The 26,205-nt window shown below is 42.1% G+C and overlaps 1 protein-coding gene and 1 non-coding gene across 3 annotated transcripts in view; both read left to right on the top strand.

The window, feature by feature from the left end:
- Window positions 1–13,309: 13,309 nt before the first annotated feature.
- Window positions 13,310–26,205, top strand: part of ADAMTS12 (ADAM metallopeptidase with thrombospondin type 1 motif 12) — a 364,317-nt gene continuing 351,421 nt past the window's right edge. For both annotated transcript variants that reach the window (XM_032135811.1, XM_032135809.2), the window contains exons 1-2: window positions 13,310–13,571; window positions 23,844–24,205. In XM_032135811.1, coding sequence (XP_031991702.1) covers window positions 13,445–13,571; window positions 23,844–24,205 — 489 coding nt within the window. In that variant the 5' untranslated portion in view covers window positions 13,310–13,444. The remainder of the gene's footprint in view (window positions 13,572–23,843; window positions 24,206–26,205) is intronic.
- LOC116457196 (U6 spliceosomal RNA) lies at window positions 17,157–17,263 on the top strand. Its single transcript, XR_004244957.1, has one exon. It is a non-coding gene; the product is annotated as a U6 spliceosomal RNA (small nuclear RNA).

The raw sequence follows: 26,205 nt of genomic DNA, 5'->3' as shown, positions 1-26,205 counted from the left end.
CTTGCTCCATTGCCCAGGCTGGAGTGCAGTGGCACAATCTTGGCTCACTGCAACCTCCGCCTCCTGGGTTCAAGCGATTCTCCTGCCTCAGCCTCCTGAGTAGCTGAGATTATAGGCATGCACCATCACACCTGGCTAATTTTTGTATTTTTAGTAGAGACAGGGTTTCACCATGTTGGTCAGGCTGGTCTCAAACTCCTGACCTCGTGACCCACCTGCCTCGGCCTCCCAAAGTGCTGGAATTGCAGATGTGAACCACCATGCCCAGCCATCACCTTTTCATTTTCATAGCAGTGTCTTTTCAAGAGCAAAAGTTTTTAATTTTGATGAAGTCCAAGTAATTTATTTTTTTTTTTTTAGTGTTTGTGCTTTTAGCATATATACATATATTTTACTTATCTTTAGAAACTACAAAAGCTTTTGGGTTATGTTTTAAAAATATTTTCCAAACCCAAGTTCACTCAGAATTTCAGCTAAAGTTTATTCTAATGTTGCATATATTTAACTCTTAAATTTCCCTTGAAAAATAAGTATAATCTCCCCTCCCATCCAGTTTTGTTTTTTTTTTTTTGAGACAGAGTTTTACTCTTGTTGCCCAGGCTGGAGTGCAATGGCTTAATCTTGGCTCACTGCAACCTCTGCTTCCTGGGTTTAAGCGATTCTCCCGCCTCAGCCTCCCAAGTAGCTGGTATTATAGGCATCTTCCACCATGTCCAGATAATTTTTGTATTTTTAGTACAGATGAGGTTTCGCCTTGTTGACCACGCTGGTCTTGAACCTCTGACCTCAGGTGATCCGCCTGCCTCGGCCTCCCAAAGTGCTGGGATTACAGGTGTGAGCCACCGTGGCCAGCCGTATAATCCCTTTTAAATTAATATTTGTATTTGGCATGAATTGAAGATCAAGGTAAATTTTTGTGTATAATTACCCAGTTGTTCCAGCACCATTTATTGAAGTGATTATTTCATCCATTGAATTGACTTGGTACTATTTATTAAAGTCAATTAACAATGTATGTGTAAATCTGGATCATGGCAGATGGGAGGCAAGACTATATTGCAGCCTGGACTCAGACGGAGTAGCATGTGAAGGCTCCCAATGTGATTTTTTCCTCCAGAACTACTGCAAGAATAAATCAGAAAACCTGAGAGGACTCACAGACCCTCTGAAGGAAGCAAATTGCCTCTGCAGGACCTGGGAGACACCCCAAATACCGTCACTGCCCAAACTGCAGAAGTCGGAAAGGGAGATCATCTGCCCCCGAACACACACCTGCACTGGGGAAACTGAAGGTCTAGATTACCGGAGAAGATTCTGACCTCACCTGGAGCTGAGTTAATTGAGAAAGCCGAGCGAAACACGGGGATAGAGGAAGCAGCAGGGAAAGCCCTGTGAATTTGGTGGGTCCCCTAGCAAGCCATTTCTGCCTGGCCTCACAGGGGTCCTTTGGGAGTGTGGCTCGAGGCAGTGGGAAAAGGCCACAGGGAAAAGGAAATCTCCAGCTGAACTTTGTAACAATTTGAACTGATTGAAAAACCTCTTGGCCAGAACTCAGGGGAAGGCATGAATCAACTGCGCAGACTCCACAGGCTGGGGAAGAAGGAGAGCCATACTTGCTTTTGCAGCTGAGAGGTGGGTAGCGTGGGGCAAGTTCTCAGCTCTGCTCACCCACTGCCTGGAAACAGACTCGGTGCTGTCGCGGGTAGGTGGGGCATGGTGGGAGTGAGACAGGCCCTTCGGTTTGCATGGGAGCTGGGTGAGACCTGTGACTGCCGGCTTTCCCCCACTTCTCTGGCAACCTGCATGACATAGTAGAGGCAGCCATAATCCTCCTAGGAACATAACTCCATTGACCTGGAAACCTCACATCATCCCGCACAGGAGCCACAGCAAGACCTGCCCAAGGAGAGTCTGCGCTCAGACACGGCTAACCCTGCCCCACCCAGTGGCCCTTCCCTACCCACCCTAGTAACTGAAGACAAAGGGTATATACTCTTGGGAGTTCTAGGGCCCCGCCCGCCACTGTTCCCTCTCCACACTACTACAGCTGATGCTTTCTGGAAAGCACCACCTCCTGGCAGGAGGCAACCAGCACAAAAATAGTGGATTAAACAACCAAAACTAAGGACCCTCATGGAGTCCATTTCACTCCCCCGCCACCTCCACCGGAACAGGTGCTTGTATTCACGGTTGAGAGACCCACAAATGGTTCACGACACAGGACTCTGTGCAGACAACAATGTATGTGTAGGTCTGTTTTTGTTTGAATTACTTTGGCTTTTCTGTGTCTGAGAAAAAGTATTTCATCTTAGAGTCTGAAAGTTTTTTTTTACTCATTATAGAATTTTAGCTTTTTTTTTTTTCTTTTAATACCTCAGAGCTGTTGCTCCACTGTTTTCTGGCTTGCAACATTTTAAGTGAAAAGTTTCCTTCATTCTTTTTTTTTTGTTCTACATGTAATATGTCTTATTTTTCTGGCTGCTTTTAAGATTTTCCATTTATCACTGATTTTGAACAATTGGATTGTGATGCTCTTTGCAGTAGTTTTCTTTGTTTCTTGTGCATGAGATTCATTAAACTTCTTGGATATGTGGGTTTATAGCCTTCTTCAATTTTTGAAAAATTTTGACCATTATTTCTCCAAATAGTCTGTTCCCCCTTAACCCTTTTGTGGACCTCAATTACATACAAATTAGGCTTCTTGGAGTTGTTCCATAGCTCCTTGATGCAGTTTTTTTGTCAGTCTTTTTCCTTGTGTATTTCACTTTGGGTAGTTTCTATGTCTTCAAATTCACTAATATTTTCTTCTGCAGTGTCTAATCAACTATTAATACCAGTGTAATATTAAGCAGTGCAGTTTTCATCTCAGATTTTGTTTTCTTCATCCCTAGAAGTTTGGAATTGGGTCTTTTTCATATCTCTCATGTTTTTCCTCAACATGCTCTTCTACTTTCTTAAACTTACAGAATATAATTGTTACAACTGTAAAAATATCTTTATCTACTAATGCTTATCATTGTCATTTCTGGGCCTGTTTCTGTTGATTGGCTTTTCTCCTTATTTTGAACTGTATTTTTTCTGCCTTTTATGCCTGGCAATTATTTTTATTGAATGACACACAGTAAATTTTACCTTGTTGGATGCTGGATATTTAAAAAAATTATTTAAATATTCTTGCACTTGGTTCTTGCACTTTGGGTCACATTTCAATTACTTATAAAGTTTAGTCCTTTGAAGATTTGTTTTGTAAAATGTGAGACCAGAGCAACTTTTATTCCAGGTCTAATTTTGCCTCATTACTGAAGCAATATTCTGATGCCTGTGTATTACAAGGTTTTTTCCAGTTTGGCTGGTGGGACAACAAATTATTTCTGGCCCTATATAATCACTGGCATTATTCCACCTGAAGCTTTCTAGTGTTTCCTTTTTTTTCCCTACTGTCTCAGGTAGTTTCTGCACATGCAGAGGGGGAGCAATGCTCAGTTAAAGGCTTGAAGGGAACCCTCTAGACGTTTCTGAAACTCTTTCTGTATGTAGCTCTCTCCTCTCTGGGCAAGTCCTTCCTTTTCTGCAGTCTCCTGTGCAAACTCCTAGCCACTTTGACCTCCTTCAGTTCTTAGCTGATTCCTCAATTCAGAGATACCATTGAGCTGTTTGGGACTCTACCCTTCCCTCCCAGCACTACAACCTGGAAAGTCTCTCTAGAAAGTAAGCTGCTTAATTGTTGGTCTCACATCACTTGTTTGCCTTTTCTCAGGAATTATTGCCCCATGCTGCTTGTTGCCCAATGTCTGAAACATGTTGTTTTATGTATTTTACCCATTGTTTTTTGCTTGGTTGAGTTGAGAGGGCAAATTGCATCCCTATTACTCCATTAAGATTAAAAGCAGAAATCCCTTTTTTTTAATATCCTGTTTATACAAGTTTGGGGATTGTCTCTACAATATCTCAGTCAAGCCAGATGTCTTAAACATTCTAGTTAAGAAACATCTGGTACTTATCAGAGATGAAGATAGTTGAAATATTTTTCAGTTGCTAACTTGTAGCATAAACTTTTGATTGTATATTACTTCACCATTCTCTGGGTTCATATTCTTTTTTAAAATTTTAAAATTCTTTTTAGTAGAGACAAGGTCTTACTATGTTGTCCAGGCTGGTCTCAAATTCCTGAGTGCAGGTGAACCTCCTGCCTTGGCCTCCCAAAGTGTTGAGATTACAGGCATGAGCCACCACACCCAGCCCATATTCTTTTAAAAAATATTTGTTTGTTTGTTTATTTATTTATTTATTTATCTATATTTTGAGACAGGATCTTACTCTGTTGCCCAGGCTGAAGTGTAGTGGTGTGATCATGGCTCACTGCAGCTTCAACTTCCCCGGGCTCAAGTCATCCTCTGATCTCAGACTCCCGAGTAGCTGAGACTACAGGAGTGAGCCTGTAGTGAGCCTGGCTAATTTTGTATTTTTTGTAGAAATGGGGTTTTGCTATGTTGCCGAGGCTGGTTTCAAATTCCTGGGCTCAAGTGATCTGCCCACCTTGGCCTCTCAAAGTGCTGGGATTACAGGTGTGACCCATTATACCTGGCCTCTTTTTTCTAGGATGTAAAAGTAACACATAAGAATAATCAATAATGAAATATTTTGAGGTAAATTATAGATATTCTACCCTTTCCCCCAAAACAACTGCTAATGCATGTGATATTGGGTCTCAGTGGCCACATCCTTACCAGCAGAGCCCCAGTCATTGGCTTCTTTTTCTCATCTATACTCTTAGATGCTGGAGCCAGAACCACATGTAGAAATGACAGAGAGGGCTTGTCCAGAACAGTGCAAAAGCTCCTGAGCAGCAGCCATGCCTCACCTTCTGTGGAGGTGTCTGTTATAACAAGTGGCCTTTGGGTCAATATTCACAAACCTCTTCTTGCTTAAGTGACTGATGATTTAAATAGATACTTTTGCTTTGAGAAAATCTGCAAAGTAGTTTATTCCTGAAGGCAAAGAGAGGTGAGAATAGTCTAACACTAACTCCAGAATCTGTTTCCCCAGGTCAGGTGGGAGTTCGGCAAGGAAACCAACTCTTTTTAATAGGGAGACATTTCTGTGCGCATCAAAGCCCAGATCCTTCCCCAGAATGTTCCCCACTAGTTCATCCTCCCACACACCCATACTCTAATCAAGTATTTATTCACCAGGCTCATCTTTGAGGGAAATGCATAAATGAATAAAACATATTCTCTGAAAAGAAAAACCATATTCTCTGTACCTACCATTTATAATCAAGTAGAAAATCAATCATCAGCATCTAATGAACTCGAATCTCACTGTATGAAATGCAGCTCAGTTGCCTGTTTTCTAATTCGCTACTTGGTGGCATCACTCCTTTTTGTGAGTTCTTCACAGACTTCCCTCTGCCTTACGTAGTAACCTGTGTATTCAATCAACATAACCAGTGTACCTGATTTTCTCACACTGGCTTTCAAAGACTCCATCAGGCTATTCAGAGCTATATCACCACTCTTGTCTTCAAAAGCTGAATCACAACACCTTAATCTGATCCTGGCTACTGCTTTACTCTAGGAAGTACTAGCTAAATCAGTACATCCCTTTGATCTTGGAGGCCTCCGAAGAGACTTGGTGCAGATTTCAGATGAGAGCAAAACAAGTAACTCACAGAATGTCAAGTGTTATCTGTAACACACAGAGGGACTATAAAGTAACAAAGCCCTCCCTGCCCCGCCCCGGCAAGATGGGCACCATTTTTAGAGCATGGCAGAGATGAATAAAGGCATTAGCAGAGGCAGGAATGCCTGAGAGCACAGAGTCTGCATTTCTGTGCTCCAAAGAATCAAAGTGCTGTAAATGCTCATCTTGTGGCTGTGGAGATAACCTACACTTCTCTCTAGCAGTGTGGTCAAGCTTATTGAGACTCAACAAAACCATAGGAAATCTTTAATCTTAATCTAGGGTTAACTTCAAAGCTGATTTTTTGTTAATATGTATCTTTTAAAGTCACCTTTTTTTTTTTTTTTTTTTTTTTTTAAAAGTTCTCGCTCTATTGCTCAGGCTAGAGTGTAGTGGTGCGATCATGGCTCACTTCAGCCTCTAACTCCCAGGCTCAAGAAATTCTCCCACCTCAGCCTCCTGAGTAGTTGGGACTATGGGCATGCACAACCATGCCCAGCTATTTTTTTTTTTTTTTGGTAGAGAAGGGGTCTCCCTATGTTGCCTAGCCTGGTCTTGAACTCCTGGGCTTAAGTGATCCTTCTGCTTCAGCCTCCCAAAGTGTTGGAATGACAGATGTGAGTCACTGCATCTGGCCCCAAATCATTTTATCTTGAGGAGAAATATGTACTGTCCATTGACATGCAGTTGTTGGAGCACTTGGGGTCCTTGCTTCCTCAACTCTAGGGAAAGATCTTTAACATGAATAGTGGTATGCATGCATCTGCTTGCTTCTAGGCTAGGTGTCCTTGACCATGTTTTCCCTCCATAATTTTTCTAATGGTCGATAGATATTTAGTGAGGAGGTGAATGAATAGACCCATTGTGGTATATCTATACAATAGAATTCAACTCAGAAATAAAAAGGACCAATGTATTGGCACACAATATCCACAGATCTCAAGTGAGTATGCCAAGTTAAAGAAGGCAGACAAAAGTGAGTCAATACTGTAGGCTCTACATAAAATTGTAGAAAATGCAAACCCATCTACAGTAACAGACAACAGAACAGTAGCTATCTGTGGTTGGTGATGCTGCAAGTAGACATGGGAGAATGGGATTACAACGGGGCAGGAGAAAGTTTCTGGTACATATATGTCAAAATTTGCTGTGATGATTATTTAACAGGTATATTCATCTCAATATTTATAAAAGTATGCACTTTAAATATGTTCCGCTTATCCTATGTTAAATTATACCTCAATGAAGCTGAAAAAAAAAGAATCTGTACTAGTATGATACAGTTATTCACTGATAACAACTTGGTCAACAATGGACTGCATATATGACTGGTCTCGTTAGATTATAATGGAGCTACTCTTTAACAGTGTGCCACATTCTATCTTTTATACTGTATTTTAACTGTACTTTTTCTATATTTAGATATGTTCGGATACATAAATACTTCCCATTGTGTTACAATTGCTTACAGTATTCAGTACAGTAACATGCTATATAGGTTTGTAGACTAAGAGTCATAGTTCATATCATGTATCCCAGGTGTGCAGTAGACTATGCCATCTAGGTTTCTATAAGTTGTTAGGTGACTTCATCATTGTCAATGATGAAAATAACTTACAGACACATTTTACATAGAGCATCTCCATTAAGTGATGCGTGACTGTATATTGTTACTGCTACCTGAACTAATCTCATTTACTAACTTCAAACTTTCTTGAGGGCACAGCTGATGTCTTCCTCTCAGTGATCCCAGGAGGATACCAAAGAGCAGTGAAAAATAGAGGCAGTAGCCCTCTCAGATCACAGTAGGACTCCCTGACCCTCAGCTGGTCTCCCGTTCTGAGTAGGAGAGGCACACTCCAGGCTCTCTTAGGCTTCTGGTTGAACTCAGTGAGTTAAGAGAACATAAAGAATGGGGTAAACTAGGACTGTGGACGTTCCTTGGTACTCTCATCTCTTCCTGACAACACTCTCCGTGAGGGAATTTCTAATCTGGACAGATTTCAAGGACGTTGATCACACTGCATTTATTGGTATGTGGAGTTATTTTTCTTGACTGATAAGACTCAGTCTTTGGTGTCACTCTTCCATTTTTGTCTTTCATGCAGCTTAGTATGAAGAGCCAGGACTCCTTTCCAGCTCTTACTCCAGTTTGAGCTATTGAATAATGGCTCCTTTCTCACTTGATTTCAAAGATAACATGCTGTCTTGGGTCTCTTCTTATCTCATTGCTCACTCCTTGGTCTTTACTGATTTCTCTTTATTTCCTATAATTCTAAATATTGCAGTACCTCAGAGTTTAGTCCCCGTGTCTACTTTCTTGTCTACTGAATTCACTCACAGGTACTCTCATCCATGTAACTACTATGACTTCCAAATGGATACTTCCAACCTGGACTTCTGTGTGAAACTCAGTCTTGTATATCCAACAATCTACTTGACATTTCCATTTGGATATCTAAGAGACATCTAAATATTTCTCAAACCTCCCATCTTCCCCATCTTAATTACTGGCAATGCTAAACCTTTTAGTCATGTGTGATTTCTTGCTTTCTCTTGTGCCACACATCCAAATAATCAGAAAGTCCTGTTGGTTCTACCTCCAGAATAAATCCAGAATCTGATTAATTCTCCCTGTCTTTGCTACCACCTTATCTAATCCACCATTTTCTCTTACTTGGGTTAATCCAACAACCTCCTAACTGCTCTCTGTGCATCTGCCTTTACCTCTCTGCAGTCATTCTCAACCCAGCACCCAAAGAGATCTTTTAACTCCTAAGTCAGTTCTTGTCACTCCTCTATTCAGAATCCCCAGTGCTTCTTAACTTCCTCAGGGCAAAATTCAGAGTTCTCACTATGGTCTCTAAGAACATACACAACCTCCCCACTTCTACCATCATTCTACCCTTGCCCACACACTCCAGCCACACCAAACTCCTTGCTTTTCTTGGGCTCTCTAAGCATGTTTCTACTTATTCCCAATGGAAGGTCTTTTCTATTACTGTTTTCTCAGCCTGGGATATTCTTCTCCTAGATACCTATTTTGCCCAGGTTCTTACTTGCTTCAGGTTGCTGCTAATATCATCTTATTAGAGAGACTACTCTTGACCCCCTCATATAAAATTGTAACCTACCCCCCTCAATCACTCCGTTCTCCTTAGCCTGCTTATTGTTATCCATTGCATTTATCACTATAGCACATATTCTGTATTTACTTCTTTGTTTTCTATCTACCTCCCACAAGCTCACACTAGAGTGTATGCATGCATGTATGAGAAAAGAGACTCTATTTCGTTCATTCCTCCATTCCCAGTGCCTAGACACAGTAGACAGTCAATAATATTTGTTGAATAAATAGAGTGTTTTCTTTTTGCTAAATGGGTAGTACTGAAATTGTCCCAGATACATTTCATCCTTAATTTCTTCCTCTCCATGGGAAAAAATGGGCACACTATTCTTCAACTCAGATTTAATCTTTAAGGTTGAATGAAAGAAAAGGGATAGTGTCCATGTGGTTCAGGACCAACATAAGACCAGTATGGTAATGGTAAGAGCTACAGCTGTCAGCTTGGACACTTTTGCCCAGTTGCACCAAAAACTACCATACATGGGCATTTAGTTGGCTAAGTTCCAGAATATAACAGATAAATGTGTCATTAAAGGCTTCCCTAATTTCCAAAAAATTCTACAGCATCTCTACCAAGCTTTCAATTGTTATAAAGAATGAGAACAGACTAAGACATTTGATAGTTTAATAAAATTTAGAAACAATCTCAAACTTACAGTGAAGTTGGAAGTGGAGTTATAAAAAAGAGACTTTTGTGGTCTCAGTAACTTATAGAATTCTTGTGAGATCTGGTTGCAGAAAGATTTAAAAGAAAATAATACATGTGGCAACAATATTTAAATATGATATTCAAAGTCACTACTTTTTGAGTTTCAGGTGGAGTTAAGGTCTAACTACACTTGAAAACGTCAGATAAGGATTTTTCTCCCTTCTACCCTTTGACCTGCTTGGGAGAAACACCTTAAAACCTGTAATGTTCAACACAATGATTATTGTTAGGAGATGATGGCTGTGGTGTTTAGGCAGAATTAACAGATGTAAAGTCTCTTTTTGTGGCATATTCAATTGTGATTCTTAGGGCCAACTCAGGGTTTTTTGGGCCACTGTGAATTTATTTTTTGTCTTTCCAATGCTAATGACAGCTCTGAAAGATGCATTAAGCTAATCTTCCTTGAACTTCAGCCATCCCTTGTGATCCTAAGAGTTTATTAGGAAAGTATGAACATTTTTAATGCCTTATTTGCTAATGACACAGAGGGAGCTCTTTGTGAGGTATCTTAGATCTTGGGTCACAAATTGCATTTTTACATGGAAAATACTATAATGAGCTAAACTACCACCCAAGGCATTCTGATGATGTCTATACGTCAGTATTCTAATCCTCTTCACTCTTTGTGGATGAGGACATTACTAGGGGCCTGAAGTAAAACAGACCTATATTTGAATTGACTTAGTGGTTTTGCTACGTCTCTTAACTTCTCTGAACTTTACTGCTTCATCCTGGCTTTACTTTCACAGCCACTTAATCCTAGGCAAGTTATTTAACCTTTCAGTGTCTGTTTCCTCATCTATAAAATGAAGATACTAATGGTATCCACATAATAAGTTTTTTATGAAGTTTAAGTCAAGCAATGCCCATACAGTCTTTAGCACAGAGCCAAGTGTATAGTCAGCATGTAATAAATGCTGCTATTCTTAGCTATCATTCAACTCTGGAATCTTACATGGTTTTGTAGTGTTTCCTCAAGGGCAGCATGTTTGTATAAGCTCAGAGGTAGTTTGGATACTATGCAGTGATTCACAGTTCTGCTATCTACAGTGGGCAGGAAAGGTAGTTGGCTTTTTTATTGCTAGCAACCTTGGTCACCAAGGGGATTTGTTACCTTTTCTCATTAAGCAGAAGCAAATTTGAGGAGGATTAAGTCTCTCTATGCTGAAGTAACTCCAAGCTTTGGAGAGATTTTGTAAATTCTGGAAAGAGTAGGAGGAACGTTAGAATAGTAGCAGAATGTATATTTGTGCTAAGCCATGTTGAGAACTTGCTAAAGTTGGAGACATGAATTGATAGTTGCACAATTAGATGCAATTATGTGAGTTTTTTCAACAGCACTTGGAAAGAGAGAGCAGAGAAAATCAGCAGCTAGGGTAAAACAGAGTTAGATTTTGATGAGGAAGATATGAGATGTTGAATGTACTGGTTTAAGGAGGTGGATCAAAGGGTATGACTGGGCAGAAAAGGTGGTGAGCCCAGAGAGATGCTGATTATTGGAAAACCAAAGATGGGGAGATCAAGGGACTAGAAGTTCCTACTAGGCTGAAGATCCAAGGTACTGGGTATAAAGGTTTGGAAGGGCTGGAAGAATACAAAGTGTTGGTGGGATTTTATAATTTTAATATTTCAGTCTTGGTTGACTTATGGATAATAGATATTCCTGGTTATGGTCTTGAGAGTAGATGGGAGGAAGAATAAGGGAAATGCCATTAGAGTTGAAGAGGCTAAACTGTGAAGCCAGAACTGTGAAGCCAGAGTGTTTAGTGTATCATCCCTGATATTGGTGGAACTCAGCAGTTCTCCAGAGTTCTTCAGGTTTCTGCCTGAGAGACAAATCTCTTCTCTAGGACCTGTGAGCTAGGAGTGATCTTGCCCTTTGGATAAGATCTTGCTTGCTATTAAAAGGAGCAGCAGGAGAAAAAAAGGTGGAAGAAGAAGAGTAACAGGAAGAGTACAAGGAGGAGAGAGAAACAAGGAAAGGGTGAAGGGAAGCAAAGAAGGGGAAGAGGAAGAAAGGAAAAGAAACAAAAAGAATTCCAGCCTAAAGTTGTTCTTCAATGCCCTTGCAAATGCAGGTCATCAAGCCTGTGTTATCTGAATGTCTTTTAACTCCAGTTGTGATCCTGCTGCCTAATGTTTATGTAACAGAAAAACGGCTCAGAGTAGTTCTTTTACTTGCTTGTGACAACAAAACATGTTCTGTTACACGCAAAGGGGATTTAAGGTTGCAGATGGAATTAAGGTTGCTAATCAGCTGATTAGGAGAGTATCCCGGATAACCAGGATGAGTCTAATGTAATCGCAAGGGTCCTTATAAGTGGAAAAGGGAGGAAGAAGAGTGATGTGATGTGAGAAAGACTCGAAGGACCGTTGCTAGCTTTGATGGGGGAAGAGGGCCATGAGCTGAGGAATTCAGGCAGCCTCTAGAAGCTGGAAAAGGCAAGACAACAGATTCTCCCCTAGAGTCTTCAGAAATGAATGCAGCTGTGCTAACTCCTTGATTTTAGCCCAGTGAGACCAGTTTCAGATCAGAACTGTCACATAAGAAATTTGAGTTGTTTCAAGCCACTGAATTTATGGTAACTTGTAACAGCAAAAATAGGAAACTAGCATATACCTCTAAGAGTCATGGTGCCCATGTGTTCCACATCTGAGAGGACCACCTTGCTTTCGGGCCACTGAGTTTGCCTTGGAGGCTCTGCCCTATACAAGGTTGAGTGAGCTGGTATCCCAGAACTCTTGATTAACACATGTGGTTGGCTGGCAGCCAGGGAAAAGTCAATATTGGGGGCCGAATTCTTCCTGAATGGAGTAAGGAGGCCTGTTTCAGCTCAGAGGTGAAAAATCTTGGCTGGATTAGCCCAGTAAATTCTCAAGATGCCTGGCAAGCGTCCTGGATTGTGGCATTCTCTCACCGATGTAAAAGCTTGAGCCTCTGAATGAATGGACGCCCCCTCCAGGGTAGCCAGTTCTGGGAAACTGAGGAGATACCTTAACACCTTCCTGGGCTGACTTAATTCCTGGTTTCCTTTTGAGTGAATGGAGGTGGGCTAGGAAAGATAGGGTTCTAAAAGCAGAAGAGCCGCACAGAGATCTGCAGACTCAGAGGGGCCCACAGGCATTTGCTGCAGTCACCTCATTGCACAGATGAGGGGGCTTGTCTGAGGTCACATTAGCAGATTAGCGCAGCCCATTTCCCTTTGTGTGACTTGGCAAAGAGAAAAATCGCCTATTAGTTTTTCCAGTGGAAGAGAATCCCAGAGCGGTCCGAGTGGGTGAGGAGTCTTGACAGAGCGATGTTGGGAAAAGTTCAGGAACTTGGAGAACAGCAGGGGAGGGGGCAGCGCTGAGCACAGAAGGATGGAGGGAGTGGGGCCCCGCTCTGCCTCAACTCTGTTCTCATCATTTTGAGCTTGTATTTAAGCACGCTGGGGGGCTGGCCTGGGGGCCTCTCACTCACAGCTTCCTCCAGTGCCTCCCAGGGCGGCTCTCCCGGGTCTCCCCTATTTGGCCTGCTCGGCCAGCTGGGCCCGGCGTTCGGGGCGGGGCCGGAGGAGCGCGGGGGTGGGAGTCCCTGAGGAAGATGCACCGAGCGGGCTGCGAGGCCGCGGGGCAAGCGGGAGGCGGAGGGGTGGGGACCGGGGTGGGCTGCGCCATCCCGTTCTGGCCCATTCCACACCCCGCCGAAGGCGGACACTGTCAGCTGAATCACTCCCCTTTTAGGAGGAGGGAGGGGAAAAAGGTGTCTAGCTCCTTTCTGCTTAAAAAAGCACAGGGAGATCGCGGGCAGCTTTGCAGTCGCTGCCTTCTGGCGCCTGGACCATGCACCCCTCCATCTTCCTGCTGGGCCACAGGCGAGCACTTGATTTCTGGAGCTGAGGGCTAAAACTTTTTTGACTTTTCTTCTCCCCAACATCTGAATCATGCCATGTGCCCAGAGGAGCTGGCTTGCAAACCTTTCCGTGGTGGCTCAGCTCCTTAACTTTGGGGCGCTTTGCTATGGGAGACAGCCTCAGCCAGGCCCGGTTCGCTTCCCGGACTGGAGGCAAGGTTAGTGACTCTTCTTTATTTCTTTTTAAAACAGTGGTGGTAAGACATGCAGGAACTTTGTTGCTCCCCTTTCGCTTCCCCCACCCGGCAGAACTGAACTCTGCAAAGGCATTTGGCTGCGTTGTAAGGAAATCTGGGCTGGGGGCTCAGGAGCCTAGGCTTTCTCAGAATTCAGTGCTTAAGGTGATGAGTCCTTCATTCTTATAGAAAGGTGAGTACCTCACACTCTCTTTTACAGGGATGACACTGCGGTCTTTGAAAGACCCAAGAGGTAGCTGGTAACTTTTTCTCTTTTGTCTCCTCTTTGAATGCTGTACTGGTTTGATCCTCTATTTTTCAGACTCTATACATGGAAAATTATTTTTTTTTTAAGTGCTAACTGGCTACTGGCAGTCATTGCAGTGTTTCTAGTTAGTTTTAAACCTCTGGTAGGGAAAGGGGAAATGTGATTCTTCCCCCCTACTGAGCAGGCTTGGCTGTGTTTTGGTTTCCTGGAAAGATTTAGGGTTGTGTTTTTAAAAGAATAGTCCTTTTGGGGGAACTATACCTCCGTAAGGGCTCACTTTTTCCTGTCTTGTCTCATTGACCACAGCTGGCTGCTTCTCTTTATGAATTTCTGAACTCATGTTATTGTAGAAAGCGTTGGAAGCGTTCTGGTGGACAATTTGTTGTTGTTGTTTTTATTCTTTTAAGCCTAACAGTCAGCAGTTTATTGGACTTGGAAGGGTCAGAGGCACTTTCATGTTTGGTGGGGGGTTCATTGTACCTCTGGGGGTAAACAGTCCTAGCAGCAGCAATGGCCCGCTTGGCACTCTGTGTCAGCCCATCCGATCACTGGCAATAGCCTTCCAGGGTGCAGGTACCAGTGTTGCTGTCCCTGCTGTACAGATGAGGATGCTGCAGCTTGGAGAGCTTATGAGGCCAGCTAATGTAGAGCAGGGTTTTGAGCCCAGATAGTCTGACTCTTAGAATCATGCAGCACTGTCCTGTAGCAATAATAGGGACACACACACACACACACGCATATGCACACACACGCATGCATACGCACATAGAGCACTGGGTTAGCATGCACTAAGTCCTGTGTTTGCTGACTGTGCTGAAGCCTCGGGAAGTGTCCTCCATGGCTTTCTAACATCCCTTTAATTCCCAAGGCCACTCGATGGATAAACATCACCAGCCTGTCCTTGTTTAGGATTTCTAAGCAGGGTTTTCTGCCCATGTTGTAAAATTCAAATATTGCTGGACAACTCATCTGCTGTGGCTTCAAGACGTATCAGAAGCAAGTCCCTCTCTTTGCTTTACTTGGAAAGCTGGAGCCAGCAAACACTGGGGTTAGATGTCAGTCAGCCAGCACTCACTTGTGTAAACGGTCCAGATATGATCTCCCACCCCCAAGTTTAAAATAGCAGGGCTTGTTGTTCTTTGAAAAACAGTTCCTTTGTGAAAAGTCTCCCTTCTGGGGCAGCACAAACAAAGCCTGCAAGCACTTCCCAGGGCATTTGGAGATGATTTCGTTCAAAGACACACATTCTCCGGGGTTGGTTTTCAGCTCTGCTCCACATCTTCTTTGTAAGGGAATTCAGCTTGGTGTGAAGCAGACACCACTGGGCCATGGTTTTTGCTCTCTGGAAAGTGAGATATGATTATTTTCCCTAGTCACCTCTATCTAGAGCTATGTGCTGAGAGTATCCACTGTTCAAAAAAACCTATAAAGTGCTCCAAGCTTATTGGCGATGTATATATTTATTTAGGTTTAAAAATAATTTAAGGTTTTTTTCTTTTTTTTTTTTTTTTTGAGACCGAGTCTTGCTCTGTCTCTCAGGCTGTAGTGCAGTAGTGCGATCTCAGCTCACTGCAACCTCTGCCTCCTGGGTTCAAGTGATTCTCCTGCCTCAGCCTGCCGAGTAGCTGGGATTACAGACGTGTGCCACCATGCCCGGCTAATTTTTGTATTTTTAGTACAGATGAGGTTTCACCATGTTGGCCAGGCTGTCTCCAACTCCCGACCTCAGGTGATCTGCCCACCTTGGCCTCTTAAAGTGCTAGGATTACAGGTATGAGCTACTGTACCCAGCCAATAATTTCAGTTTTTAAAAGCATTGCATCAACCACAATCAATTCCCTAGTGGATTTACAAATAATCCACATTTGGTGCAAAGGAGAAATTTCTAAGCAGACTTACATTTAGAATTAAGAAGGAGAATCAGAAAGAGGGAGGAAGGGATGGATGAGGGCAAACCAGTACAGAATGAAATTCTAAGGCTATCTGGGATTAGGATGGCCTGGGTTTTTCCCTCCAAATGACCTACCTACAGCCTCACAAATAACCAATCTCCTTAGACTTCCATTTCCACTTTGGTAGCATTTTTGAATGCATTCAAATCCTGAACGTTTAAACTTGCAAATTACTTCAGAGATCATCTCACCCATTCTTATTTTTGAAATATTTAATTTTTTTTTTTAATAGAGATGAGGTCTAGCTATGTTGTCCAGACTGATCTTGAACTCCTGGCCTTAAGCAATTCTCCCACTTTAGCCTCCCCAAATACTGCGATTACAGGAATGAACCACCATGCCTGGCCCCCATTTTTACTTTTATGGATAAGGAATGGGTGGTCTAGGGCATCAGTTAGTCAACATATATGATCGAGCACCTAATAAATGCCCCTTCACCAGGAGGGTAAAGGGAATTGCACAGGGTTCCACGGTTGGAGACAGATTCAGGCACTACATAACCTTTTAGGTTCCTTCTAGTTCTAAGAGTTGGGCTAAGTCAGGATTTTAGTCGTTGGAAGGAGTATGGAGATAAATCCAGTCCTTTCTGGGACTAGAAACATAGAAACAGGCTATTTGACTAACTGCCCAGTATTCTTTCCACATTGCTCAGTTGTGATATAGGAATGTGCTGTGACTTACACAGGATTTCTTGGTTCACAACCAAGTATCAGAACAACGGGAAATATTAATCTTGCACACAACATACTGCCTGTCTTCTACAGCCAATCTTATCCCCTTAGGTTTGTTTACCCCATGCTGTTTACAAAGCGCCAGTCTGTTCCATGACCTCTTTTGCTCCTGACATCTCTGTGAAATCAACAGGACAGGCACTTTATTCCATATTAGAGATGAACTCCAGGCTTGTGCAAGAAACAGAGGGAACATTGGCAGTGTTTTCAGATAAGAGTTTTAATTATTTATGTATTCTATTAAAAAAATTCTGCAAGGAGGAAAGGATTTCAGCTATTAATGTAAGAAGAGAGTTCACAGATTTGATATTTTGTGTTGATTATAATAATCTATATAGTTAGCACATTAGTTTTCATAAAGTTTATGAGCAAATCCAACCTTCTGTGGCATGCTTTACAATTTTGAGGTGACCAACACAGTTCTTCACAACATTCCAAAATGTGTAAATTTCTATAATAAAAATAGCATTGCAAGGTTACAGTTATCTTACATGGAAGATAATTATGAAAATACCTCTATTACAGGAATTTCATAATTTTTTTTTTTTTTAGAAAGGGATCTGAGAAATTCAATTCTCTCTAAGATAGAAATAAATATGAAGAATAAGTACAGATAATGCTCGCTTTGGAAGCACATATACTAACACTGGACCGATACAGAGAAGATTAGCATGGCCCCTGCTCAAGGATGACATGCAAATCTGTGAAGCGTTCCATTAAAAAGAAGAAAGAATGGGCTGGCACGGTGGCTTATGCCTATAATCCCAGCACTTTGGGAGGCCGAGGTGGGTGGATAACCTGAGGTCAGGAATTCGAGACTAGCCTGGCCAACACAGTGAAACCCCATCTCTACTAAAAATACAAAAATCAGCCAGGTGTGGTGGTGCACACCTGTAGTCCCAACTACTCAGGAGGCTGAGGCAGGAAAATCTCTTTAACCCTGGAGGCGGAGGTTGCAGTGGGCCGCCAAGATCGTGCCAGCCTGGGCAACAGAGCAGGACTCTGTCTCAAAAAACAAAAAAAATGAATAACTACTATAGATTTAGCCTAAACTGTATAAAACTAGTAGGTAAATATTCTCTTACCTCTGTCCTTTCTAAGCTGAGGGTAAAAGATGCCTTGTTTTGTATTTTCAAAAGCGCTTCTGCCAACAGACTTTACTTGAGTTTCTCATGAAGTACCATTGAAACTTGTGGACTGAGGCTTTAAATATAATTTTAAACAGGGCAAATCAAAGTATTCGGAGCTTATAATATTTCTACAAACGCTTGTATAGACTTGATGTAATTTTCATGTATCTCAGCCTCTGGCCCTCCCAACCCCACACCTTATTGACAACCCACCTTGACATCTGTGCTGGGTAACAGGCCCTGGAGATGCACGCAGTGAGGGCAGAGCTTAGGACTGTGTGCTCTGAGATCAGATTGCCCAGGAACAAATCCTCATCCCTCATTGTTGTCACTTTACAGAGATGGAAGTAGAGCCCCAGATGAGGGATACAGTTAATAATGCTTACTCAGAGAACTGTGAGGATTAGATAAGACCAAGCCAGCATACTCTTAATGTAGTACTTGACCATAGAAATGATAAAAATTAGGAGCTATTATTATTTCTTGACACCTATTTCTCCATCCCTGTCATATCTCATCTGAGTTCTGCTTTCATTGGCCAAGATTATAGCTAACAAATCTGCCAAACTAATCTTAGCTTACGGAGAGGAGGCTAAGGTAAGTGTGGGCTTCTCTTCTGTCTCCGCTTGGAGGTTACACATGTTTATGTCCACAGTGATCCCTGGTAGCCAAGTTTCTACCTTTAAAACCAACAGTGCTAATGTTTAGCTAATGAATAGCTAATGAAATAACTAAACATTTGCTAATGTTTAGTTATTTGTCAAGCACAATTTTAAATCTATTAAATATATTAATACATTGGAGCCTCACTCCCAGCTTAGGAGGTAGATGCTATTATTATTATGCCCATTGTATAGCTGAGGTAGCTGAGCTTGGGTCACCAACACAAACCACACTTTGTAAGTGACCCCTGATTTCCATCCACACCTATGGGCTGCCATGGCTTAGCTGCCTGCTATGCAATTAGATCAGGAGGGAAAACTGATCTTATCCCCCATCACTTTGCCCAAAAAAGAGGCAATTACTAAGTCCACTGATTGCTAAGCAAATTGAGGTGTAAAGAGGTGAAGTGCTTCTTGTCCGGTCAGATCACCGTCGCTAGGAGCAGTGTTATTACCTCTAACCCTGCTATACTCTTTGCCAAGAGCAGCTGCTTTTGTTTATTTACTAATGAAGTGTGGTGGCTAGAGCATAGTTTTGAGATAAGAGGCACAGCATTTCAATCCAAGTAATGTGATGTAACGTGGCATAGTGACTTCCTACATTCAGTTTCCTTCTCTATGAAATGGGGATAACAACTGAACCTCTATCACAGGGTTGTTGTATTGAAGGAGGAAAGACTTATGGTACCTGGCTCATAGCAAGTGCTCATGAAACACTTACTATAATTATTATCATATTATTCTACAGCCAACTTAAATTGGCTCTCCTAAAAATTCATTAGATCAAAAGCAACTGGGTCAAAATTTATAAATTTGTTTGCTCTTTTATTTATTGGGCAATAGGTGCTAGGGCATAGGCAAACTTTAGTCTTTCACTTTATACTTTCAAAAATCATATTTAAATCTGTGAGATGTATCTTCAGAGGCAGTTTCTATAAGGGATATTTTAAGTCAGAAAATTTATGAGAAAAAATGTTGTTTTCTGGATAAATTGAGATAACTCCTAGATTAAGTTTGCTTCCTCCACATTCTTCCCGTTTCAGTTCTTCTAACTCAGATCTGGGATTATTGCTTCTCTACTGGATGGCCTGGATGGCAGAATACCAAGCCTGCCATTTAAGGCTACCTCTACCCTGGACTGCTTTTTCTCACATCCTTGCCTCCTGCTAACACTCCTGTGGATCTGTCACTCCAAACTCATTTTGCTTTCCTATTGCCTGAGAAGACCTCAAGCTCTACTCTAGCTGCCCCCTCCCCATCTCCAGCAGTCTCAGTCAAGGGATGCCTCTTCCAAGGTGAATTCTTCCCTCAGGATGCAGCCAGCTGTAATGGGCACAGTCAGCAGGGCATCGGGAGTGATCAGTGTCAGACTGCCTTGTGTCATGGGGCACTGGCATGCCTTACTTATCTTGTCTACTGGATATTCTATATAGTTCTGTCATAAGCCAGCACAGCACTCTCCCATTCAGTCCTTCTCACCTATTTATTTTTAATTGGGAAAAGCAACACAGGAACTACAGTTTATTTATTTTTATTTATTTTTATTTTTTTTATTTTGAGATGGAGTCTTACTCTGTCGCCCAGGCTGGAGTGCAGTGGCGCCATCTCGGCTCACTGCAAACTCCGCCTCCCAGAGGAACTACAAATTTTAAAAGGAAAAACCACACCTCAAATCTCATCGTCATAAAAATATGTACTCTTACCCATTATTTCAAAGGCTTTGTTCATATGCATATATATTAATATATCTCACAGTTGCAATTATAGTAGAGATGCAATTATACATTTATTGCCCTTTTATTATATCCTATTGTTTCCATATTTCTGCAAAATTACCACAATTATTTTGATATATCAACTCACACAAAAATTTAGAGTAATTTTTTAATAACACAAGATTGATTTAGAATCACAGTTGTTGGTTTCTGTTTCATGACAACCTAAATTTTATTACAGTTGCTTTCTAAGTATAACAAATAAGATATTTTGAACTCTTTTCAGAGTTTTTCAATAGGTTATAGCTCATTTGACTTGGAAGAGTATAACATTTTATTCAGAATTCAAGTTTTAAAATATGATTGCTTTTCGTTTGTGCTGCCCTTAAATCAGTCAGTCTGGCTTTTTGAAAAAATAATATGCTAGAAAAGATGCTTATTTTTCTGTTTTGATGGAGATGCAGAGACTTGCTTGTGTAACAGGGTATTCAAATGGGACTCTTTCTTTTGTCTCAGTTTCTGCCAAGACCTTAAGTCTGAGAAGAAAAAAAAGAAGATTAATTTTCCACATACACTTAAAGAGAAATTTCAGACCATATGTGTGGGACTTGTAGGGTGATGGTGTGATTCTAATTCCTTCACTCTCCTAGTATGCACGTGAGGAGAGGCTTAAAGGCCAGTGGAGAGACTTCAGAGAGAGAATTCCTTTAGGAGAGATGAGAGTGCCAGGCCATTGATTCCCCCTACTGTGCCCCAACTCAAGACAAGTGAAGGGACAGCTAGAGATCTTGAGGGTTTGCTACGGGCTTGGGGAGCATGGCCACTAGCATTTTAGCCTTAAAATACTGATAGGCAAAAGACTGCCTGGAATGACATTTGGTGACAGAGCTGACCAAAAGCACGGCCAGGAGTGGCCTGATTTTCATGACATGGGATGGGGGTGAAGGGGATGTCAGGGATCATGGTTGCTTCTTGTGAGCCAGATTTGGACCTCATGGAAGGCAACGAGATGTGGATCATCTTGAAAAGATGCCAAAGAGGATGCCATGCAGGGGTGATGTGGTTTCAGTAAAGGGGTAGAAGATGGGAAGGCAGTGGGCAGCCAGTTGGAGGAGGAATTGTCCACATTGAGGGACCTGAAAGGAGCAGAGGTTTCCCAGTGGACACAGAGCTTCTCTTAATAGAAGGCTCCAGTCAGCATGTGGACACTGACTATATACAGGGCACCACTGCTAGATGACACCGCTGCTATACCCAGCTGAATAAGATATTTTCTGCCCCTAACTCCCTTTGCTGTTTGAGCCCTGGAGGAGCCAGAGGCATCACTGTGAGTAGCAGAGGAGAAGAGCAGCCAGACGGAAATACTATGGGAGCTGACTGCCTCCACCTCACCCAACCACAGTTTCTCTCTTTGGTAGGTCTGGTCTTGGAAGGTCCTCCAATACTAGATAGGAGCAGACATTTCTTAGGGAGTGAGCGGGCAGGAGAGAGGATTGAGTCAGTTATACACGTCAGTTCCTGGCATACTAGTATCATGAATTTACAAAAAAGCTTTTTTTGTTATATACATTTATGCATTTTTGTTCCCACTCCCTGCTCCAATTCTTCCCCATGGAAAACCATTTTAATGGGTTCCGTATGTATTTCTTGTTCCAGTGTGTTCTGGAAAACTTTGTATTATTATTTTAGTGTGTGTGTATTTTCCATGAATGTAAATAGCTCTGCATTAGCTTGTTTGATTTCTTGTTTTTCATGGACCATTGCTGTGAAGATTTGCCCATGTTGCCATGTGGTCTGTTGTGCCTAACTGCTGCAGTAGGAAGTAATGGGTCCAGGCTTTTTACACCTAAAAATGGAGACCATTTGTTGCTATGAGAGAGAGTGAAAACTGAGAGTGAAAACTCTGTGTTCTGCCCCATATTTCATCCAAGGCAGAGAAGAATGATTCCCCAAAGGGTTTGGAGGTAGTTGCCTGGAAAAAAAAAAAAAGCTCTTTTATAATTGTAGCCCATCAAGTCCAGTTATTTTAATTAACCAGTTACAATAGTGTTTACTGATACATCAACATATAAGAACTGAGCACCTGTGATGTACAAGATTCTGGCAGATTTGGGGATAAATCATATAATAAAAGGCAATATAAAATAAAGCCATTCTGGGAGGTACAGAAAGTAAGGGCATGAGGGTTCAGGGAAAGGAGAGAGAAATTTAGCCAGGGACACTAGGAGAATAAAGAGGAAGGATTTGAGTTGAGACTTGAATGCTTAAACAGGATTTTGATAGAATGCAAAAGACATTCTAGTTGGGGAAGTTACACGAGCAAAGTAAAGCAAGATCCAAAGTGTAAAACTACAACTGAGAGGTGACAAGTAGGTTTTGTTTGTTTGTTTGTTTTGTTTTGTTTTGTTTCAAAATATTAGTTTATCTTACTAAATGGTTAATAGTTTTGGGAGGCCAAGGTGGGTGGATCACCTGAAGTCAGGAGTTCAAGACCAGCCTGACCAACATAGAGAAACCCCATCTCTACAAAAAATACAAAATTAGCTGGGCATGGTGGTGCATTCCTGTAATCCCAGCTACTCAGGAGGCTGAGGTAGGAGAATCGCCTGAACCTGGGAGGTGGAGGTTGCGGTGAGTTGAGATCATGCCATTGCACTCCAGCCTGGGCAACAAGTGCAAAACTCCATCTCAAAAAACAATACAAAACAAAACAGAAGAAGAAGTGTAATCCACAGTGATGATAAATTCCCTCCTAGGTAGATCGTTTGTTATTCTCAAACATCAAAATAAGGAGGTAGTGGTAGGGAGGCAAATTTGAGTAGGTCAAAATGTGTATGTGTTCTTGTGTGGGGAAGGATCAAGGGTTCCAGTCTTGCATTTTTAAAGCGGCAATTTTTATGTTTTGAGCCAATGCCTCAGATCCTGATATATCTCCTTATCATATGCATTTGGTAAACATTTTTTTAAAACCCATCTTCTTCTATGCACTCTTTGCTACATTATGGAACACTCTTATGCTGTAATTGGTGTGAGGTTTGTCAGCGTGCATGTGATGAGTTCTCCATGATTTTGTGGTTTTTTTTTCCCTCTAATCTGACTTTAACAGGAAGTTCTTGATGTGTTGAAGAACCTTATAATCCACAGTGAAGCTCTGTGATTTGTCTTACTGAACTCTAGACTTGAAAGATTCCTGTTCCTCATTCAGATCTTGCCCCTTTTCTAACAGTACCCCTCACGGATTAATTCCCATCTTAATGTATCTCTGGTAAAACACCTGATATCATGTCACTGAGGAGGAGGCACTAGGTAAATTTGAGTTGTTCTGGGAATTTGATGTTAACAGTATTTGTGTGATGGAAAGGATCTCTAAACTTCAAGTCAACAGTGGGATTTTGTAATTAAAAAGCTAGCGGCTGGGCACGGTAGCTCACACCTGTAATTCCAACACTTTGGAAGGGCGAGGCAGGTGGATCATCTGAGGTCGGGAGTTCGAGACCAACCTGACCAACATGGAGAAACCCTGTCTCTACTAAAAAAAATACAAAATTAGCCAGGCGTTGTGGCACATGCCTATAATCCCAGCTACTCAGGAGGCTGAGGCAGGAGAATTGCTTGAACCCATGAAGAGGAGGTTGCGGTGAGCCCAGATCATGCCATTGCACTCCGGCCTGGGCAACGAGCAAAACTCCATTTCAAAAAAAAAAAAAAAAAAGCTAGCATCCAAGTTCCAAACGAAAGTGGCTTTGCCTTCCTACTGATCTCTCTCACTATTCTTCCATTTCTCCTTCTCTTTCAGAGCATTTTATCAAGGGCCTGCCAGAATACCACGTGGTGGGTCCAGTCCGAGTAGACGCCAGTGGGCATTTTTTGTCATATGGCTTGCACTATCCCATCACGAGCAGCAGGAGGAAGAGAGATTTGGATGGCTCAGAGGACTGGGTCTACTACAGAATTTCTCACGAGGAGAAGGACCTGTTTTTTAACTTGACGGTCAATCAAGGATTTCTTTCCAATAGCTACATCATGGAGAAGAGATATGGGAACCTCTCCCGCGTTAAGATGATGGCTTCCTCTGCCCCCCTCTGCCATCTCAGTGGCACGGTTCTACAGCAGGGCACCAGAGTTGGGACAGCAGCCCTCAGTGCCTGCCATGGACTGGTGAGTGCGGGCTCTGTCATCTCCTTCCCTTGCCCCGGCCCCTAGAGTCTCAGCTAGTAGACTACTACCAACAGGTTCACACATGCACTGACATATGGGAGTTGAGCCCCTGTGATGTGATGATCCTGGCCTCCAAAGGGGTTGGCGAGAAAGTATTTAATAAATAAAAGAGATCGACTTGAGAGATACAAAGAGTAAGGTCCCTGAGGGTTCAGAGGAGGCAGACAGAACTCCAACCAGCAACATCAGGGTGGGGTTGGAGGGGGAAGAAGAGGGAGGATTTGAGTTTGGTTTTCAGCCTCTGAGGCAGCTCTGAGGCAACTGACTGGCTGGACGGCATATTTTGAATGAGCAGATCCTAGATTTGGACTGAGTGAGAATTTATGAATAATGATGGTGATAGAAGCTGCTGTGATGTAATAGTTGACTCTGTGTGCTTCATAATCAGACTTCATGAGGGAACCTCAGGCAGTCACTTGATCCCTTTGTGCCTCTGTTTTCTCATCTGTAAAATGGAGATAATAGTGTTACCTGCCTCATGGAGCAAGGTTTGGCAAACTATGAACCATAGGACAAATCTGGCCTGCCTCTTGTTTTTATAAATAAAGTTTTATTGAAAGGCAGATATGCAGTGTGTTTACAGATTGTCTATGGCTGTTTTCAAACAACAGAGCTGAGTAGTTGGGGTAGTTACTGTATGGCTGAAGACATAATATTTGCTGTCTGGTCTTTCAGAAAAAGTTTGCTGACAGTTTTAATTGTGAAAAGCATTTATTAAATAATAAACACTCAATGAATATTGGCTGCTATTATATTTTATTATTCAAATATGCCAGGCACTGGAATATGTGGTTTACTATGTGGTTTATGTACATTGTCCACTTTGCCTCGTTTTAGCAGATGAGGCAGTTTGGAGATACTGAATAAATTCACTGTGCAAGTTACTTTGGGTTCAAGTCTTTCTACCATTATACGCTATATCTCAAAATGCAGCCACAGTGATGGCCCCACCAGCAACTGCAGGGCAAACAATGCTCAGGAATTCTGTTGAGATTTTTTGAGGTGTGTGTTTAGGGACTGAGTGACTGCAGGGGAAGGAATCCCAGAGTCCTGAAGGTGGTTATGGAGGAGTCCATGTTTTTGGCCTTGGTCCCTGTGCCAGGGCTGGTTTGCTAAGCAAGACTTCTAGTGGCATTGGCATTCCTACAAAAGGCACTTGTTCCAAATCCTCCCATTGTTACTGCCATTTTGCTAAGAATTTCTGTACTTTGTAATTTAGGGCTCTGTTTATCTTGTATCTCTGGAGTTTGGCTTTGCTAGAATACTGTGAGAAAATTCAGTAAAACATTATCCAGTGGTTTAAGTTTTCCAGAGGACCTCTGGGGATGAATTGCTTTGTACAATAAATGGAAAGTCTTGCTTTGCCTCTTTCTGTAAATTTGGATTTTCATATTGGTATTTATCATTTCCCCGTAATTAGATCATAGCAGAAAATCAAGAATGGCGAATGGTTTTCTATTTTTCTTTTTCTCTTCTCTCTGGGCCTCATCGGGGGTTTCATTGAGCTGCAGAACATTTCCCAGCTCCATGGCTGTCATCCTCTAGGCTTGCTCTGGACTCACATCACATCTCCCATTTGCAATCCTGGCTCTCATTCCTGTGAGACAACCCTGGAAGCATCATGGCACCTGATCCTCTATGGCCAGAACTGAAGAAAGAGCCCCTGATGATGAAACATTATCCTGCTCATTAAACATGAGCACCTTTCCGTGGGATGGAGCAGTATGGTCTGTGGACTGGCAGAATCAACATAACATTGAATGGGAGCTCATTACAAAGACAAACCCATGGGTTCCACTTCAGACCTAGTGCGTTAGGATCTCGGGGAAATGGGCAAAAATGTCTCTGTGTGTGTTTAGCTGCTTTATTGAGATATAATTCACATATATACAGTTAAGCCACTTAAAGTTTACAGCTAAATGGCTTTAAATGTGTTCAGA

This window comes from Hylobates moloch, unplaced genomic scaffold, assembly GCF_009828535.3.
Source record: "Hylobates moloch isolate HMO894 unplaced genomic scaffold, HMol_V3 SCAFFOLD_17, whole genome shotgun sequence".
Classification (NCBI taxonomy): Eukaryota; Metazoa; Chordata; class Mammalia; order Primates; family Hylobatidae; genus Hylobates; species Hylobates moloch.
This window is presented reverse-complemented; position numbering and strand designations above follow the sequence as displayed.